Source organism: Syngnathus floridae, chromosome 16 (genome assembly GCF_059516105.1).
Source record: "Syngnathus floridae isolate MCC-2025c chromosome 16, RoL_Sflo_1.0, whole genome shotgun sequence".
NCBI classification, from domain to species: Eukaryota; Metazoa; Chordata; class Actinopteri; order Syngnathiformes; family Syngnathidae; genus Syngnathus; species Syngnathus floridae.
The window spans coordinates 2,292,318-2,310,873 of record NC_142428.1 but is presented as its reverse complement, the minus strand read 5'-3'; the positions used below and the strand labels follow the sequence as shown (position 1 = coordinate 2,310,873).

At 46.6% G+C, this 18,556-nt stretch overlaps 1 protein-coding gene across 1 annotated transcript in view; it reads left to right on the top strand.

Annotated features, from left to right (window-relative positions):
• fndc3ba (fibronectin type III domain containing 3Ba) overlaps positions 1–18,556 on the top strand; it is a 41,427-nt gene that overhangs the window by 14,315 nt on the left and 8,556 nt on the right. The window contains exons 4-22 of the mRNA XM_088399923.1: positions 7,594–7,670; positions 9,047–9,278; positions 9,374–9,542; positions 9,604–9,719; positions 13,253–13,311; positions 13,821–13,972; positions 14,044–14,103; positions 14,176–14,320; positions 14,394–14,447; positions 14,523–14,647; positions 14,869–15,043; positions 15,131–15,217; positions 15,625–15,760; positions 16,116–16,187; positions 17,061–17,179; positions 17,245–17,350; positions 17,819–17,991; positions 18,146–18,259; positions 18,376–18,525. Coding sequence (XP_088256049.1) covers positions 7,594–7,670; positions 9,047–9,278; positions 9,374–9,542; positions 9,604–9,719; positions 13,253–13,311; positions 13,821–13,972; positions 14,044–14,103; positions 14,176–14,320; positions 14,394–14,447; positions 14,523–14,647; positions 14,869–15,043; positions 15,131–15,217; positions 15,625–15,760; positions 16,116–16,187; positions 17,061–17,179; positions 17,245–17,350; positions 17,819–17,991; positions 18,146–18,259; positions 18,376–18,525 — 2,321 coding nt within the window. The remainder of the gene's footprint in view (positions 1–7,593; positions 7,671–9,046; positions 9,279–9,373; positions 9,543–9,603; positions 9,720–13,252; positions 13,312–13,820; positions 13,973–14,043; positions 14,104–14,175; positions 14,321–14,393; positions 14,448–14,522; positions 14,648–14,868; positions 15,044–15,130; positions 15,218–15,624; positions 15,761–16,115; positions 16,188–17,060; positions 17,180–17,244; positions 17,351–17,818; positions 17,992–18,145; positions 18,260–18,375; positions 18,526–18,556) is intronic.

The following is an 18,556-nucleotide window of genomic DNA, read 5'->3' as shown; positions in this document are numbered from 1 at the left end:
GGGGATTCCCCTTGCATCACTCCGTCTCATGTTGATGATGTCAGCGGAGGTTTGAAAGAGCCCCGTTGTTCCGGCTGGCTCGGCTCCGAAACACACCTGACCCCCCCTCGTGGAGCACCCCCTGGTGTCCCACACCCATGTGTGATATACTAACTAATTACAGCCTACCGCCCTTTTCTCCGCCCCCAAGGTAATTGACCCCCCCCTCGTTTATTGTGGGGGGTGGGCGGAAATAATGCCAAACAAACATACCTCAGGACATAGGATAGAGACCGAGGAATCCAGGGTGGGGTGCTGGCTTGCCCCCATCGTCGGCCATTTTGGTTTGATGGTCCCAAATATCGGCATCAATGCCTGGAAATGAAAAACAGCTCTGCCATTTCTCCAACCTTTGGTTGAATCATTTTTTGTGTGTCCCCTTGCACGTTTCAACACATCCTGAGGAATTGCAAGCTGAATCGGTTATAAAAACTCAAATCCTTCCCGGCATCGTCAATACTTCTGAGCCCACGTGAATTATGAAACGCTTGCCCTCCGGGTTATGCAATTACATTTTTTGGAAAAGGGGGTCGTAAAATAGCATGTTCGCTTTAAAAGCGGTTTGAAGGCAGCTCCCTGTTATTGCTAATGAGCTGCGCTTAACAGATTTGTGTGTGTGTGTATCTCATGTTTTCATATATATAAGAAAAAAAACGATTTTGGCTGCGGAACATTAGCGTCGGCTGCGGGCAAACACTAAATCGTAGTTTGGCTTTGCCTTGACCGATGCTGCCAAACACCACCTACCATTAAACCTACTGACCTCCTTACAGTGTGTGTGTGTTTGTGTGTGGCCTGCCACGTTAATAATACGTGCATTCAAGCACACCCTTCAGACCTAAGACCCCCCCCCACCCCCGTAAATTAGTGAAAACACGCAGGCAGACACAATTTCGACTTTTTACGGCGTGTGGCAGCTCACACAAACATCAACCCAAAGTGTTTTTTTTTCTTCTTCAGTGGATTTGACAAGACAGGCTGAGGCTTGATTTTTCGTGCGTCCTTTTGTGATGTCATTGAATGCAAATATTTTGAATACCCCGAGTTATTAATAGAACAGCGGCAGCTCCAAGGCGTGTCGTGCTTCGGCTTGAGTCATCCAAGTTTTTGAACAAAATGATGTCAGAAATTTTTGGATGTATTTGATGCCCACGAAGTCGTGACATGTTGCAAAATGGCGGCAAAGCACTTTTTGTATTGGAAAGACTGAGGAAACGAAGCTTCTCTCCCTACGATTGTCTTGTCACAAGATGGCGCCAAAGCGGTCATTTTATATTAGACATGGCTTTTCGTGAGTTTTTTAGCGAACAACCCAGGCGAGGATTTGTGCTAATTCAAATCGACGTTGCGAGGAACTCAAATAGGAAGGAAAAAAGAATAGCACATTCAATCACAAAATTTAGCGGGGTTAAAAATGTAAATTTACATCCACAACAACAACAACAAGAACAAAGTTCCGCTTGACGGAAAAGTGTCTCCAGGCCAAGGCCTCCATCCGTCTGCTAATTAGCATCGGCACCCAACCTCAGCTCATGGGGTAGCCCCAACTCCCCCATGAACCCCCTCAGGTCCCCCCCCACCACCAAGACCATTCCCCAGAGCTTTCCCACACTCACATCAAAGGGCAACAATCTGGAGGGTGTGTTCCAGCACCACACTCTGGAATGTGCTTGTGTGTGTCTGTGTGTGCATGAGGCCTTGTGTTGGTTTACTGTGTTGTTTGCTCTTTGTTGGACTTTTATGTGGGCTGATGAGGCTTGAGTGTGTGTGTGTGGAGGGGCAAGCGGGAGATCGGTGGTGGTGATGATGGAGTGCAGGAAACGACGGCCGAATTGCCAGGATGTGACATCATCATCATTAGCATCACCGGGAGCTCGGCAAATCATTTTCCGTATTTGGGGACAAAGTTGATATGAATTAATTGACAGTCAATGGCGTACTAAAACTTTTGAATATATTTAGCCTTGTTCTATTTTTGTTTCACTCGGCTGGCTGATGCTCATTTTTCGTCTCACTCTTTTTTTTTTTGCCTGAGTCTGCACTTCTGCTCCTCGGTGGCTTTGGATAGGACGTGTGGAAATAGCTCCTTGAGAGACAGAGAGCCATTGTGGAGAGTCTGGCGCTGCGTGTTTGGATGGCGCTCAACACGCTTTGAGCACGTAGGACCAGCGCTACTGCTTACCATTGCGGCATGTTCGGCATGACGGGATGCGGCCGATCATCTCCCAGTGGCAAATGAGGCGTTTGAATCAAGAGAGGTGGACAGCAACATATGAACATTTGATTGCTTTCCAATATGTAGTTCTTTAGTTTTAGTCTTTTATGCACAAGGAGTTTTAAAAAGTGCAATAGCATGTGGAAAAAAAAACCCACAAAAATCTGCAGAAAAATTATGGCCGCCTTCCAGCATTTAAATCGTCCGTGATGTCAATGTAATGATGTCAATTCTTAATGGGCTGGATAAAAATAAAAAGAATTGCCGCCAATTGTATAAAGAGAAGGCCGCTTAATTGTTGTCACCCGCCTTGCCCTGCTCGGTTCTCTGACTTGTGAACTCGATGCCCTGGCCTCGCCTCGCCTCGCCGCGACAGGCATGAAGAGGCAACGTTACGCCAGGCGAGCGGAGTGGAAAAAGGAACGACACAAGGAGGAAAGGTAAACAGAATCCGACCAAGCGTGTCTGGTCGTGTCTGCCGCACCGCGGGCGAGGCCGCTTCCTCGTTTAACGCCGCTGACCCCAAGCACCCTCGCCGCCGCCGCCCACTCACTTCGGACCGGGCGGATGTTGCGAGCGGTTCTGGCGCGGAAGACGAGTAGGAGGAGGTCTGTCTTCTTGTGTGAGAAAAAAAGGGGTGAATTTTCCAGAAGGAGAGAGAAAAGAAAGGGAATCTTTTCCAGGGATGAAATTCCTCACTGGATTGACGTTCAGGGTACAGCTGGGGATGTTTGCCCTCCTCCCCCTTTCCTCCCCCCTTTCCTCCCCCTTGCTCATCTTGTTTTAATTCCGCCCCACAACATGCTGACATTCTTTTGAAAGTATTTCTGCTTAACTCTTTCAACGATGGCGAACAAAGTTTTGGGGAATTCTTGACAGTCGCCACATGCAATTGTTTATGTCGTGTCAGTTTTCCGTTGGCCTGATTGGACAAACCGATGCGTGTGTGTGTGTGTGAAGAACTTTATTGTTGTTCCCCAGTCGTCCTGGCAAATATAATCGTCATGTGTGCCGTACATGCTAGACGGAGGAGAGGGGGGCGGTGGATTTTGGGAAAGTCCCCGCTCAAGGTGGACTTGGATCCAGTCCATCCCGCTTTGGAAATCGGACAAATTGGTGTTGTGAGAGCGGATCGGACGCTCGCCTTTGATCAAACTGGGAAAAGCGGAGCCGCAAAGTGGCCGTGACTCATCCTGAAGGAATTTGGGCTGTCGGGGGGTACAAAAGCTGCTCTTTTTTTTTTTTTTACTGGGTCAAGGTTTGAAGAGGAGAAGCAGGAAACGATTATTGGACTCCTCCGAGTGTGTTTACTCGCCGACAGCTGTTGCGCCTCCTCGCTAGACGCGCCCGCCTGATTAGGGGATGGATAGAATGAGTCACAGGCCGTCTGGATTGTGTACATTGGGCCGAGTCACCGTTGGGTTGAGCCAAGTGGGCCGAGTGAAATGCGCCGCGCACTCCCTGTCGTCCGGCGACACTCCGCTTGAAGTTTCCCGACGAATGAAATGTACGGCAAAAACGTAGCGACATAAAAAGCTGTTAGCTTAAGGCTCTTGTAGTGTTCTCTGTGTTACACAACTAAAGTTATTATATTGAGAATGTTGAGAATAGTTATTTTATGAGATTAAAAAAAAAAGATTTGTTGGAAAATAAAATACAAATTAAATATTGACTCAAGCATGATTTTATATATCTTTTTTGCAAAATTTGCATAATTCAAAAAGTTATGTCATATGTTACATGATAATATTAATTTTTGAAAGTCACGATTTTATGAGGAATATGAAAAAAGTAAATCATTTGCGAAAATCCTCATGCGTGTGTATATGTGTGTTGTTCCAGGTGTGTCGAGTGTAATTTGTCAGTGTAAACTACGCAAATGTCAGCGTGCTCCAGAACTCAAGTGTTTGTGTGTGTCAGCGTGACTCCTTTAAGAGTTTATACACAAGTGTGCAGGTGTTGCGTTGCTTTTGTCTACATTTTTTTTTCTTTTTCGCAGACATGTTTGTCTTCGTGTATAAGCGCCTTCATGTGTAATTGTGTACACACATCTGTGTGTGTGCAGCTGGGCTAGTGTGTGTGTGTGTTTTCTGAGAGAACAAAGCAGAGTGGCTGAGTCCCTCCAGACATGACGTTGCTCTACTCTGGAGCGGACCCAGCAGCAACTAGGTCGGCTTGCAGAAATCCTCCTATGGTGGGGGGGGGGGCGAGTCGGCCCCCGGGTGGAGGAGCGTGCTGGCACTCGCATTTTTCAAAAGGCGTCGACACAAATACTTGACATGCTAATTCGGGTTGTCGCGATCCGATCACGTCATCGGAATTCGATGACCAATTTAAAAGCCCATCGTTATTAGGTGAAATACTTTTTTTTAAATTCCTCCTCCCACTTTTGGCCACTTTGAGTCGTTAATTTTTATGGTTCATATTTAATTGTAGTCATTTGGTAATTATAAATGATGTGGTATTTATTTATTTATTTTCCTTTTAATTATCTTTTTAATTGTAACTTTGAAGCGCAGGGAACCTTCAATTTCTTGAACTGCACCTTTCTGGCAATATAGTGCCGCTCCCAGAGGTCACACGTGTGGAAGAATACGGAAAGCCCACATCACATCATATTCCGATAATAAACTCGATGACTTGCGTTTGAGTCAACACGGCTTGATTTCCTAAGAGGTCCCGCCATTCAATTTCAAACGATATGACTTCTACTACTTCCATGCAAAGACAGCAAAATCCATAAACTCCATGCACCTTTTAAACGCAGTCAGAAAATAAAGTTTTACATCCGTTTGCCTGCTAATTGTTCCCTCGGCTCACTTACCGCTCGGCCGCGACCGGAGTCCCGGAAAGTCCGCCCGGCGACCGACTGCCAATGACACGGCAATGAGAAGTTCATTTTTATGGTGCACTCATCATGCTGATTCACTCGTGGTGCTGGTGGGGCGGGCACATTTGCTTTGGTGATAACAAACAACATAAACGATTACTCGATTATTAAAATAGTTGTCGATTAATATGACGATCGATTATCAACCAATTGATTCGTTTTGACATCATTGAGGTTGTGTTGTCTGTTATGAAAGTGGCTTGGAAGCAGGAATGTGCTTACACATACCTTAAACCACGTTTGGTGTTACTGTAAGCCCCCCTTTGTGCAAACTCCGCAGGTTATGATTTACATTCCCGAGCTAATCGGCGACCCGCTCTGATTACATGCCGACTGCCAACTTGTATTTAGAGAGAGAAAAAAAACTTTATCGGCTCTGTTGCCAGTTTCACACACACTCTTTTACATTGTTACCCGGGGCAGTGGCCCGCACAGGAAGTCCCCCGCTTCCTCCTCGGCTGCCCCCGCCTGGCCGCCCGTCCGCCACACCCCTCCTAGCCTCGCTAAATTGCGTTGACCTGGAATGTGACGCTAATATTTTAAAAGTTGTCTCCTGTGTATCCGGCTTTGAGTTTGTGTGTATTTTTGTTTTAGTAGCATGTTCCTTGACAATTCACCTTTTATTGTGAGGACAATTTTCTTTGCAGGGATGTCCCAGTGAAAAAAAATAGCCCACCTTTTATTTATTTAACCTTTTAGCTGGTCCACGCAAGAAAAACACTAGTGTGTGTTTTTGTGGGAGCGTCTCGGGGCTCTAGAGGACAGATAACACTATTGATGCTTACATAACTTCCAGGCGATGCCACGTCACAACACAAACACACACACACAGGCTGCACTTTACCTGCAATGGCAAGAGTGGTTCCCACTAACATAGTGAAACAAGAAGACACACACACAGTTTTATTGAAATCGTGGGTTCTCATTGCTGATTTTTGTGAGCTATCCGCTACTTGTTGTAAAATATGTTGTGCAAAGTACAGCGAATGTGTGTGAGAATGCAGACAGTGTGAGGGTCCTTCTGGGTTCCCGTGTGTGTTGTGATTTGGGGGCCCACTGGCAGCTGGCTTTGACAGCTGCATCATGGGAAACATCTGATGAAATGTTACATCACCTCCCCTCTGTGTGTATGTGCGTGTAACTGCACAATTTTCTTTTACACAATACTTAATCATCTTTTTTTCTTACACTCAACAAATCCTCCATATAGTTGCTCGGAATTCCAACCGGATTAGGCGCAGGAAGTTGCGTGACGTCACGTTAGCGTTGCGCCAGCCGTTTCTCCACGTACGTACACACATCGATACACACATGCGTACAAGCAGTCACTTATGCGCAGCTTGGCTAAATGGCAGGCATGTGGCTTACAGCTGTGTGTGGACGTGAAGGCCAGCTCACAAAGAGTGTCTTGTGTTTCTCAGGGGGGTATTCGGGCCTGTTGGGTCCGGTCCAGGGGGCCACGGATGGGAATGTGTGTGTGTACTAGAATGCGTGTGTGTCAAGGAATGCTGCTGTTTGTCGAGCGAAGAGCACAAGGCTATCTGCAGGAGAGTGTGTTTTGGGGTGTGTGTGTCTTCTCAATGAGGACTTTCATACCCGTCGCGGCGGCGTGCGAGTCGACGGGACTGAAGGAGGTCTGTCTGTGCGCTACCTGTGACCTTCTCACCACACTGACACACTTACGACACACACACTCTCCCCCTTGTGCGAGTGTGTCGGACCTGACTGGAAGTCAGGCGAGGTGGGGAAGGAAAGAGGGAATCATTTTGGGATGAAAGAAAGCAAAGGATGGAGGCTGAAGTGAGTAATATTGGAAGGATGTGACTAATGGCTGGAAGGGGAGGCAGGTAATTCCTGAAAATAGGAACCGTGACAGACGAAAGAAAGTGCACAGTGATGAGTTATTCAGAGGAAATCGAAATTTATGCTTTTAGAAAAATGAACAATTTTTTTTTTTGCTACCCGTCAACAATCCAGCCACTTTAACTACACCCCACTCAATTTTGGGTGCGTTTGGTGTCTGCATTCCCATCATGATTTATTCCACCAGCGTTCCCATCGGCTTCCCAATGACTTAAGCAGCCCATCGTGCAGAAGATGGAGGAGGAGATGCTCTGTGTGTTCAGGCAAAGGTGGAAAAGTCAACATAGTTTGAAATCTGCTTCTTCTATCAAATACGTTGGCAGCTTATTTCTCGTTATCTGATATTGTGACGGCGCTATAGCTTGTTTTCTGGACATCGTTGCCACTCCATATGGATCCATAAATCTGCTCGCAAGTGATTAAAACACCATTGTGTGACGTGACATTCAATATGGTGTAGTACCTTGACTGCCCTATGAGAGGCAGTGTGGTGTTAGACTACTGGAAAATCCAAACAAGGAAGACGAGGTCCAGAAGCTGGGTTTTAATTGTTGATTCATTGAGTCAATGTTTTTGATCTTTGCAGGTCCCGCCGAGGTCCCCATGATGTCCCCCAACGGCTCCATCCCGCCCATCCACGTGCCACCAGGATACATCTCACAGGTTGGTTGTTATTAAAAGTTGGCAAAAAATCCCAACACTGTGAAATTGCAGCATTATTTCGATGTAAGTCACAAAAAGCTCAGGGCTAAGCATTGATCCTTGAGGCACACCATTACGATGAGTCGCTGGCTATGTTACTGCATTACTTGCATCACCCGCATTTTTTAATCCTCCAAAAAAATCTGGAGTCTTTGAATCCTTCAAATGCTGCATTTCAATATGATAAGCGACCACCATTGCGGTTAACACTACGGAGGTGAGCCCTTGTTTACTCAGCTCCGAGGAATGTACAGAATGTTTGATTACCTACAAACAAATGTCATTTACATAAGCATATGGTCAGTACGAGTTGGGTACAGTGTGTGGTCTGCATTTCGGCCACTGGGAGGTCATTGGCTTGCCTTGTGTGTGTGTGTGTGTGTGTGTGTGTGTGTCAAGTGCGAGCGGGAAACACTGTCACTCTTATATAAACAGGCCTGATAGGGGTCAGAGGCACGTACGCAGGGTGTTATTGACAGATTTTTTTTTTTTGCACAAAATGGTTGTCATGGTTTGTGTGTGCTTTGTGTACTTTTCAGCTGTTTGTGTGTATTACTGGTAAATATTGCATGAGGTCTGCTCCACATGTAGTCATGCTGGGACTTTGGCCTCTGTAAACAAGGAGTTGGAGGAGGAGGTCGCGGCTATGTGTGTGTGTGTGGGTGTGTGTGTGTTTTGTACAGAATGGGGTTTATCTTGTTTTTCTTCGCCCACTTTACCGGGAACTACTGAATAATTGGCTAATCAGCCAGCGGTCAATATTTGAAACAAGCAAATTGCACTTGCCTTTTTTTTTTATGTCTATTTTCCATTTTTTTAACATATATTAACATATTAAAAATTGGCAAAAAAGATTTTTCTCCAGTTGCTAGTTCATCAAATACTTAATAATATTGTAAAACAGTCAAATATCCAGCCTGTCAAAAAGAGGTTATTTTACTTTTTTTTTTAATCAAAAATTATTTGATTATTATTATTTCATTAATAAATAATTTTACTCTGTCCCATTTTGCCTAAAAAAAAAAAAATCCATATTGATTGGGCCTTTCATGCACTGTCATGTTTTGGCTCCCCTTTTCATTGTGTGTTTGTTTTGGGCTTTTGAGTGTGTATGCATGTGTGATGATATTGTTATTGTCTAGTGGAGATGCCCCCCTCCCCCGTCTCGCCGCAGGAGGTGTGTTTTTTTGCTCCCGGCCTGGAATGCCGGCCGGGCTTGTTGGAAGCGCCTCAATAGCTGCAATGTGTTTGCAACTACTATCGCAAAGTTTGCACACACACACAGCAGGGCCTTGCACACGAGGCGCAATTAAAAACACCATTTGATTGTGCCGCAGGTCCTGGAAGATACCACCGGGGTCCGCCGGGTGGTGGTGACCCCCCAGTCTCCGGAGTGCTACCCCCCCTCCTACTCCCCTGCTTTGTCGCCCACACACCACCTGCCCCCCTACCTGGCCCACCCGCACTTCATCCCCAACTCCCACTCCTTCTACCCGCCCGTCAGCCCCGGCGAGCTGACTCACCACCAGTACTACCAGCACCACCTCCCCCCCATGTATGGCGACCCAGGTACCCAAATCCCGAGCAGGCGCGCCGTCTTCCCAAGGCGGTTCTGGTGGGGTGCTAGTTAGCGAGCGTGGCTAACTTCCGCCCTTACCCCCCAGAAATCATCCCGGTGTACGGCATGTCCAACTTCATCCGGGAGGAGACGTACGGAAAGCCGCAACCCAAAAAGATCAAGGAACAGAGGCAACTGGAGCGACAGAACCGTCTCAACTCGCCGCCCTCCACGCTCCATAAAGGCAGCCTGGGGCCGGCCCATAACGGTTACAGGTGAGCGTGCCGGTCTCACTTTTTTATTCGACTTTTTATTCATTTAAAATGTTTATAATAGTGGCAAGTCCCACGCGCCGTCACTGGGGTCAGGAGTGGGCAGTCCGGGCGGCAAGAAACCAGACAGGCGACTTCGCAGCAGTCCGCGCAACGGTGAAGCCGAGGCACACACGCAAGGTAAGATGACATCATAACATTTTTGCTTTGCCCACCGACCTCGGTGACCCACGGCCTTTTGAATACACGAATGCAACCCAGGGTGGGGAAAAAAAAACTCTGTCTGGCTTGTCGCATAGCTGAGGCCGTCCCGGAGCGCTATCGCTTTACCCCCGGCCACAATACACGCCTTGTTGGTGCAGGTGGGCGGGGTGGGCTCGGCCGGCCGGCCGGCATACCTGTGGTGGCATCTCGCTGGATGAAGGAAACTTTGTGTCGCGGAAATACGGCAGCTTTGTGTTATCGCACACGTACATGCAAATACACAAAAAGAGTTATGGGTTAGACAACTACACAAAAATGCAGTTGTGCTGGCTCATGTTTGATCAAATTGAGTCAGTTCGACTCTTCTCCTGAGTGTACTGGCCCTTTAAATGTCTTTCATTCAACCAGACAGTATGTGGATCCAGATGAGGTTGGATGAAGCACAAACACGCACACGCCGGCCGAGAGAGATTGACTCGTGAGTCGAGAACCTTCTGGACGGAACGCACGCACAGTGACAACGTGATGTCTTAGCGTGTCGTCAGCTGTCCCAGCTCGGCCCGGCTGGGTCTCAGGGAAACCATGGGGATCGGGTGCATGCGTGCGCCTCCATAAAAAAAGTTCATCTTTGACTCTTGGAAAAACGCAAATCCCCAGGATGCTTGTCGTGCCCATGATACCCCCACGTTGGTGCCAACGTGGCATCTTAGCTCCGCCCCCATCAAAAGACCCCGCCCTTAGAAACAGATGTGGCCCCGCTACTCTTCCTCCCTCCTCATTGTCTTCCTCCCTGTCTTCATTTCCGCTGCAGATTCTTAGAAACCGGTCCTTCGGCAGAAACATGGCCGCCCGGCTCCATCGGCGAGCAAAGTCCTTCGCTATGCAGAAATAGAAAAAAGCTAATCTTTAGTCCGGTGATGTCATCTTCATTAGCTGTACTCACCTTTTGACCAAATCCCGAGTCATGCTTACATATTAACCCCCCCCCCCCTCTCTCCTTGATGACCCCCCCGGAGGTCCAACTCCTTCCTTGTTTGGATGTGCATCGCCATGGCGATTATCTCATCCCGGGCCGAGTTCGCCGTGCTTCCCACGAATTCCAAATAAGGCCGATGCGGAGGAGGACGAGGGATGTAGGAGGAAACGACACGGACAAGATGAGAAATATGAAGGGAAAATGATGACATCATATGTGAGGTCATACGAGGACGCCTGCTCCCGTCAATCACGGCGCAAGTGACCCTTCGGCTTTCAAGAGTTGGTGCGCCAGCTGAGCTCAGCTGTGTTTGCGTGCGAGGAAATCCCGGGGATTTTTTTTTTTTTGGGACTGTAGATTATTTTTAATCATCCTGTTTATTTCTTTCAACCAAGCTGGTGGATGTCATAAATAACTGGCAACATTAATCATATGACGTGCCATTGACTATTTTATTTAAATTTATTGTTAGTGTAATGATAATTTGTGGTCAAAATAGAAAATGATTACATGTTTTGGCATCATAGTTTTTGGTAAACACTTTATAGAAATGGCATTAAACACAAATGAGGAGTTTGCAGAGGATAAAGAATATATGCATGTCTGCAGGTGTTGCTTCACCATTTGTGTTCAATACCCGTTGCATAAAGAGTTCCAACTCTGTGACTATTGATGCTAAATGTTAGCCCGTCAATGGAATTTTCCATTATGTGTTAGCAAGAAGCTATCGGGGCAGGGGGCTTCCTAAATCAAAGTTCGGCCGGCGCTAAACATGTCGAATTTATCATCTGCGCTTGCATCATTCAGCCTGGGCTGAGCAGGGTCGGATGGGGTCAGGGTTCCGGGGAAAACCCAAGTCCCGCATTCTCGCCACATACGAAGAATATTTGAATGATGGGTGACTCAACTTCCCATTGCTGACATGCTTAACTTTTTTTAGTCAGCAAATTAAAATCTTGTGTGGGTTGTGTCCACGAGAAGCACCATGACGACCACCGTTGCGGGCGTGTGTGTGCGTGTGTGTGTGTGCGCGTGCACCCTCAGCTGCATTTTTCACATTTTTCACCCCCTCCCCCCACCTCCAGGCCTTAAAGGTCTTTTTCTGTCCCGGCGCAGACAGAATGCGAGCCGGAGCCGCAGGCCGTCATTCTGCAGGAATGCAACCTCCTCTTCTTTTTTTATTTGTATTTTCTTTAATCCAATCCGCACACTGAAATGTGAAAAGGTGGTGTCAGTTATCCCTGCGTGATTGTGCATCCAAATTCCAAGTGAAGTTGATGATTTTTATTTTTTCCTCCCCCTTTCCGGCCGAGTTTATTTACAGAAGTCAGGATGCGGGAAGTTGATCCCATGTCACATCATGTCACTTTGAAGTCATCTGCTGAGTGAGATATTAGCCCGTGACTCATTAATATTCTAAAAATATCAGAAAAAAAACATGATGTGCTTACAATCTACATTTAAGCACAGGGCGATATTTGATTCTGGTTCCGTCTCGTCTCGCCTGCACTTCCCCCGAGCTATTTTTTTCTATCCTTCTTCCCTAGTTCCCAAAAGCTTCATCTTTTTCCCATTTTCCTCCTGCCAACGTCTGTCCTCGCTTATCGTCTTACACTCAGACAGGATGTGAGGTCAGACGCACGAGAGGAAGTGTGGGCAGCACATAAACATATTTGTGTGTGTGTGTCTGTCGGGCTCCTTGTGGTTCTTCTGCGAATGAAAGAGTTTAGCAGCTGGCCTCATCCACCGCAAGTCGCAGCACTCGACGTGTTTTGTGTTTTTCTTTAATCCACTAATCAAAGCAAAAGCCCTATTGATTATTTTTTTAATTGATTTATTGTTGTGCCCGACTCAAAATGGTCTATTCGTAAATCTCCCTAATCATGTTTTATTTATTTGTGCAACCTATTGTCACCTATTTGCATATTCGTATTTTCTGTGATACCCTGAGACGCCACAAGAGGGCACTCAAGTTCTAGCTGATAGGAAAGGCTTGTTCTTGAACCTCTCCCCCTGAATCTGCAACAATCCGAGAACCGTAATGATGAAACAGTCGGCAACTATGTACGTGTGCGAAGTTCGACTGGTAAAATGCATACAGTAGCTCTGCTGTAACTTTTTAGAACACACACACATGCTCACGTAAAGGGGAGGTCAAGTTGAGGTTGTGCTTCCATGACATCACGGTTGCCATGACTCATACGTGTCGCTCCAGGCTCCTCCGCAAACAAACACACGCGCACACACATTGTGATTTACAGTCGCAAATGGAGAAAGCAGGCGGAAAAAAAGCTTCAATTTGGAAGACCCCACGTGGGGAGTGATGGGGGGGGAGTCGGAGGTCCCCCAGTCTCTCATCAGCATGTATATTATTAACACACATTATATATATTATGTACATTACATTAGCGTTGCATGCTTTTTATATTATGGCACAGAAAACTGCAGATTGTTATTATGGGGTTTAAAAATATAAATTAGCACAAATAAGTTGTCTGACTTAATCAAATGTATTTATTTTGTCTCCCTACAGATCATGACTCAGAGACGAAACGCATTCAAGACGTGCTCTCTACAATCGACAAACCACAGGTTGGTGTGCGCAACTTTTCCTCTTTCCTATGTACACACACGCGCACACACTCGTTCATCAATCAGCTCCTTGTCTGATACTTTCATTGCCGGCACATGATATTTTTTCCATGTTTCCATCCTGTCTCTGTGGCTAACATGAAAATCAGATGTTTATAAGATGGAAAAAAAAGACATTGCAGAATTGGCTTTTTCCTCCCTGCTTGCAAAGGAGACTGCAGCAGTACTCAAAAAGGCCACACGAGGGCGGTATCTGTTCATCTAGCCATCAACACGCGTCAACCAGCTCAAATATCTGATTAAATAGAAGACAGAAAAAACACTGGGAGCAACAAAACAAAAAACTTGGCCTTTTATTTGGTGTGTGGGTTAAGGCTCAATACAAATTTGTTTGTTCTGCTTTGTTTGCGAGTAAACATCAACTAGAAGAGTAATTAGGGAATGAGTGGCGGATTTCCAACCTAGCCGTAATATTTGTCCCGTTAACGCATTTCTGTATTTGTTGATAGGTGTCCAACCTGCAGGCCCGAGCCGTGCGCCTGTCATGGGCGCCCCCTACGGGCCTGGCGAGCCGACACAGCAACGGCATGCCCGTGTCGTGCTCCTACGAGGTGTCCCTCTCGGATAAAGGCCGCGACGGGAAATTTCGCCTCATTTACAGGTAATTTCCAGCAGAAATTAAATTATTTGACTTGAATTGTTTGAACTGATTTTTTTTGTTGCGTGTAAAAGTGGCGAAGAACTGGAGTATCATCTCAAAGATCTAAGGCCGGCAACCGAGTACCACGTACGGTAAGTGCTCTCCTCTCCTCACTCTGTCTCCGGAGTCCACCTCTGTGACCTCGACCCGCATTTGCCCGGCAGGGTGTGCGCCACGTACAACTCGGTGCGCGGCTCGTGCTCCGAGGCGTGCGCGTTCACCACGCACTGCAGCGTCAGCGTTCCCGACGTCCCGCTCGCCCCCAAACTTTCCCACCGTACCAAAAGCACCCTCTCTTTACAGTGGAAGGTACGAACAAGCTCCTTTTTACTTTTTAATTCGATTCTTGTCAGCATTGGTTTAATTGTTTGGTCATCATCAGCTGCCCAATGAAAACGGACCCAAAATCACAAACTACCTGCTCGAGTGGGATGAGGTGAGTGATCACAATGATGGATTTCTTTCCTAGATGATTCTGGTTTACGAACGGTGTGCTCGTTTTTGTTTGTAGGGAAAGAAGAACAGCGTTTTTCGGGAATGTTACTTTGGGAGCCAGCGACATTGTAAACTGACCCGTCTGTTCCCTGCCTGCGCTTATACCTTCAGGGTGGCGGCACACAACGACATCGGCACAAGGTAAGACAAAGAATAATAATTCCAAAAAGTTGTTCCTGAATTATTTGTAGGGCTGTAAGCATTTATTTTATCAATCAATTAATCTGTCAATTAATCATCATCAAATTTTATTTTGATTTTTTTAAGAATTTTTTTTTAAAAAAAGACTTTTCTTCAACTTGAGAGTGGTGAAAAGACACTAGCATTTATTTTTAATGATTGGGTTACTTTTGGTCGTGCAGCGGCTTCAGCCCTGAGGCGGTGTTCTACACCATGGGCACACTGCCCGCGCTGCCTCTGGCGCCGCGTCTGGTTCGGGCCGGCGTGTCCTGGGTCACCCTGGAGTGGGGGCGACCCGAGGGCAGCCCCGGCGAGGAGCAGCTCAAATATACCCTGGAGATCCAGGAGGACAACAGCGTGAGTGCCCCGTCGACGTCGTCCATTGAGGCAACGCGCTGAAGCGTGCAAGGGGGGTGCTAACATTCGCAAATGAACCTCTCCCAGGGAGCTGACTTTCACCCGAAGTACACTGGAGAAAACTTGACCTGTACTGTACAAGGCCTGAAGAGGAGCACGCAGTATAAATTCAGGGTGAGCCACATTTTCTTCAAATTAATTATGATTGCTTTTTAAAATCCAAACTATACATTTATTAGAGATTTATTTTGCTTTTAATTTTTATTTTTCATTAGAATTATATTATTATTTTTTTAACAGTATTTTTAATTGAACAGAATTACTGGAGTACCTTTTCCACGTATCCGCCATTTTGCAGTGCCACCATTGTCTGCAATTACGCTATTACAAAGCTCTCTCCATGAGATTCTCACGTGTTGTCTGTAATCATATGTAATCACACCTCACATGCGTGTCCTCTTAGACCAGCGTATATAAAAGCACCGTTTACAGTATTGCCATTTTATTCACATTATGATCCTCCATCACCTGACGTGCACGCTTCCTGTTTTTTTTCCCTCTCTGTCCTCTTCTCGTCGTAGCTGATTGCGTCAAATGTGGAAGGCAAGAGCAGTCCCAGCGAGGTGCTGGTGTGCACCACCAATCCCGACAAGCCGGGCCCGCCGTCCACGCCGTGCGTCGTGGCGTCCACGCCTTACGCCCTCACCGTCACATGGGGTGAGTGAGGCTACCAAATTCCCCCACCCTACACCACTTTTTTTTTTTTTTATTACATATTAATTCTGTGTATCAATACATACATTTTTTTAAAACTTTTTTTAATATATTTTTATTATATTATAAGAATTCTGTGGATCAATACACAAATATATTTTGTTTTATTTTACTGGCAGCGCTTGTTGAAACGTGCCAATGTACTCAATGTCCAGCGTGCATCGAGCTGACTCCATCTTAATCCCAGCAAATGTTAATTACACACGTGTCAATTAAAAGGAGAAGTATCTTGTTGTGGAAAGCGAGACCCAATTAAAATGTCCTTTAATACTTTGTCTTCTTGTTTTGGTTGTGTCAGATCCCCCGCAGGACAACGGCGGCTCTGAAGCGCTCACGTATTTGTTGGAGATTAGCGAGGGATGCTCGGAAGGTACACACGTTCTATAATTGTGCTTTTAATTCTGCAACAACATCATCATAAAGCAATTGTCATAAAGCAACGTCCCCACCAATGAAACATCATCTATAAAGAGCGACGGAATCACTTTTGTCATAAAGCAAAATTCTTCACGCCTTGCGGGACGGGACGGCTTTAGCGCTGACTAGGCTTGTCGAGAAATCCTCCCCGCTAAGCAAGTTTGAAATCTCCAGTCGAGATGTCGTGGGAAAAAGACGTCCTGCATAAAAACGATTGCGCGACACTGCCCGGGTACGACGCGGGCATCAAGAATGTGTGGAATTGGGCCTGGTTGGAAAAACAGGTGGACGGCGGCCCGCTCTCCGAGTTCATTTTCAAACACAAAGAGCCGGGAAAAGCGCTTTGCGGTCTTTGCGAGGGGAAAGTCATCAACTACGGGGCAAAAGGGTGGCTGTCGCTCAAAAAGCACTGCGAGGGAAGAAAGCATGTGGAGAGGAAAAAGATGAGGAAGCAAAATGGTGACATGCCCGGTAGGTTAGACCAAAAAAACCCAAAAAACTCATTATCATTATCTTGCATGTCTTGGGAAATTGAATTGAAAATTGGAATGTCTTTGAGATGATTTAATTTAGCCGTTGCTTTATAAATGGCATTATATGCTTTTTTTGTTAAGTTTCCTATTCAGGCTCCAAAAGCATTGTTCAAATTAATATTCTTTCAATTTGAAAAGAGGCCAATCCTTTCAGCTCTATCACTCTTCTCTATTCCATGGGGATCCATTGAAAAATAATAAATCTGACAAAAGAGCTCATTTTTGTACTTTTGAATCTTACTTTCCATGTGACAAAGATGCTTTAGGGTGCCAATTTGTGTGTCTGTGTGCAGCCAACCAATGGGAGGTGGCATACAGCGGGCCGGCCACAGAATGCGTGTGCGACCGCCTGGCGCCGGGGAGCATGTACCGCCTGCGCGTCTGCAGCATCACCACCGGGGGGCACAGTCCGGTAATATTGGCTCAGGTATTATTTAAAATATATTTTTTTTTAATTACATTTTGTTTCACCTCTAGTGCACTGTTGGCGTGCCGGTGCGCACGTTAAGCGTTCCGCCAGGGCCGTGCCAACCGCCGAGGATTGTGGGTAAAGCCAAACACAAGGAGGTGCAGTTAGAATGGGGTAAGCACACACACATATACACACACGCATAGACAGAGCATTTAGATGCTTGATTATTTGATTGATTGCGGCGAGGCAGCTTAATTACCCTCTGGCTGCTTGTTGCGTTTCCTTGGGACGCCCTAATGGATCCCTCGGTCAAAGCGCGCTTGGCACTTAACCGAGGCTTCATTTGAAAAAATTAAGCGCCATCCGGCTGGCTCGGGTTGGTGGCCCCCCGCTGGATGTTTGGCTGGCGCAATTTTCCCAGAACGCAAACGCTCTGGAAGATCTCCTTTTAGTCTATTTTAATACGACTCTAGTTGGAGCAGATTGCTACAATTAAGCGTCTGCGGGTGAAGGTGACCTTTGGTGCACTTATGCTTTTGCTCGGCAGGTGCATGAAATTGCCTCGTATCTATTATAACTTTCAATTTCACATCGGAATATAGTAGATATATTTTTAGAATTTTTTTTGTCATGGCGCAGACTCCCCCGCCGCCGATGGTGACAGCGAGGCGTTCACGTTCAGCCTGGAGATGAGCGAAGGAGATGCTCAGCCGGCTGAAGTGTTCCACGGGCCGGAGCTGCAGTGCACCGTGGGAAGTCTGCTCCCCGGCGCCACCTACAGTTTCCGGCTGAGGGCTGCCAATGAGGCTGGGGTGAGGAAAATCGATAGCAAGAATTAACCCGATTGATTTTTGCGGCTCATATTTGACAGAATGATTATCATAATGATTGGTTGACTAAAAAATAAATAAATAAGTAAAAAATGAATAAAGATGTATTATGGCTAAAATAACTTCTTTTTTTTAGTATGGCGAGTATTCACAGCCTACGGTGGTCACAACACTAGCAGGTCCTCCAGGCCAGTGTGGGGCGCCGGTCATCGTTCTTACCAGTAACACCTGCGTGTCGCTCAACTGGGAGGTGAGACACATTCATGGGAAATTCGTTTTGGTGGTATAAACTGAAGAGTTGCCAAAGAGTGCTTGGGTTGCCACGGAAACAGTTCAGGACCTCAAAGTTTGTTCATGTTTTGTCAGAGTCCCGAGGGTTCGGGCAGCGACATCTCCGAGTACATTCTGGAGTGGGGCCGGGAAGACGAGCCCATGGAGCTCATCTACTGCGGCTCGGCCACGCAGTGCGAAGTGTCCGATCTCACGCCGGCCACCAGCTACTGCTGCAGGTTACAGGTGAGTCGGCGTCATGCTTACGAGCGCAGTT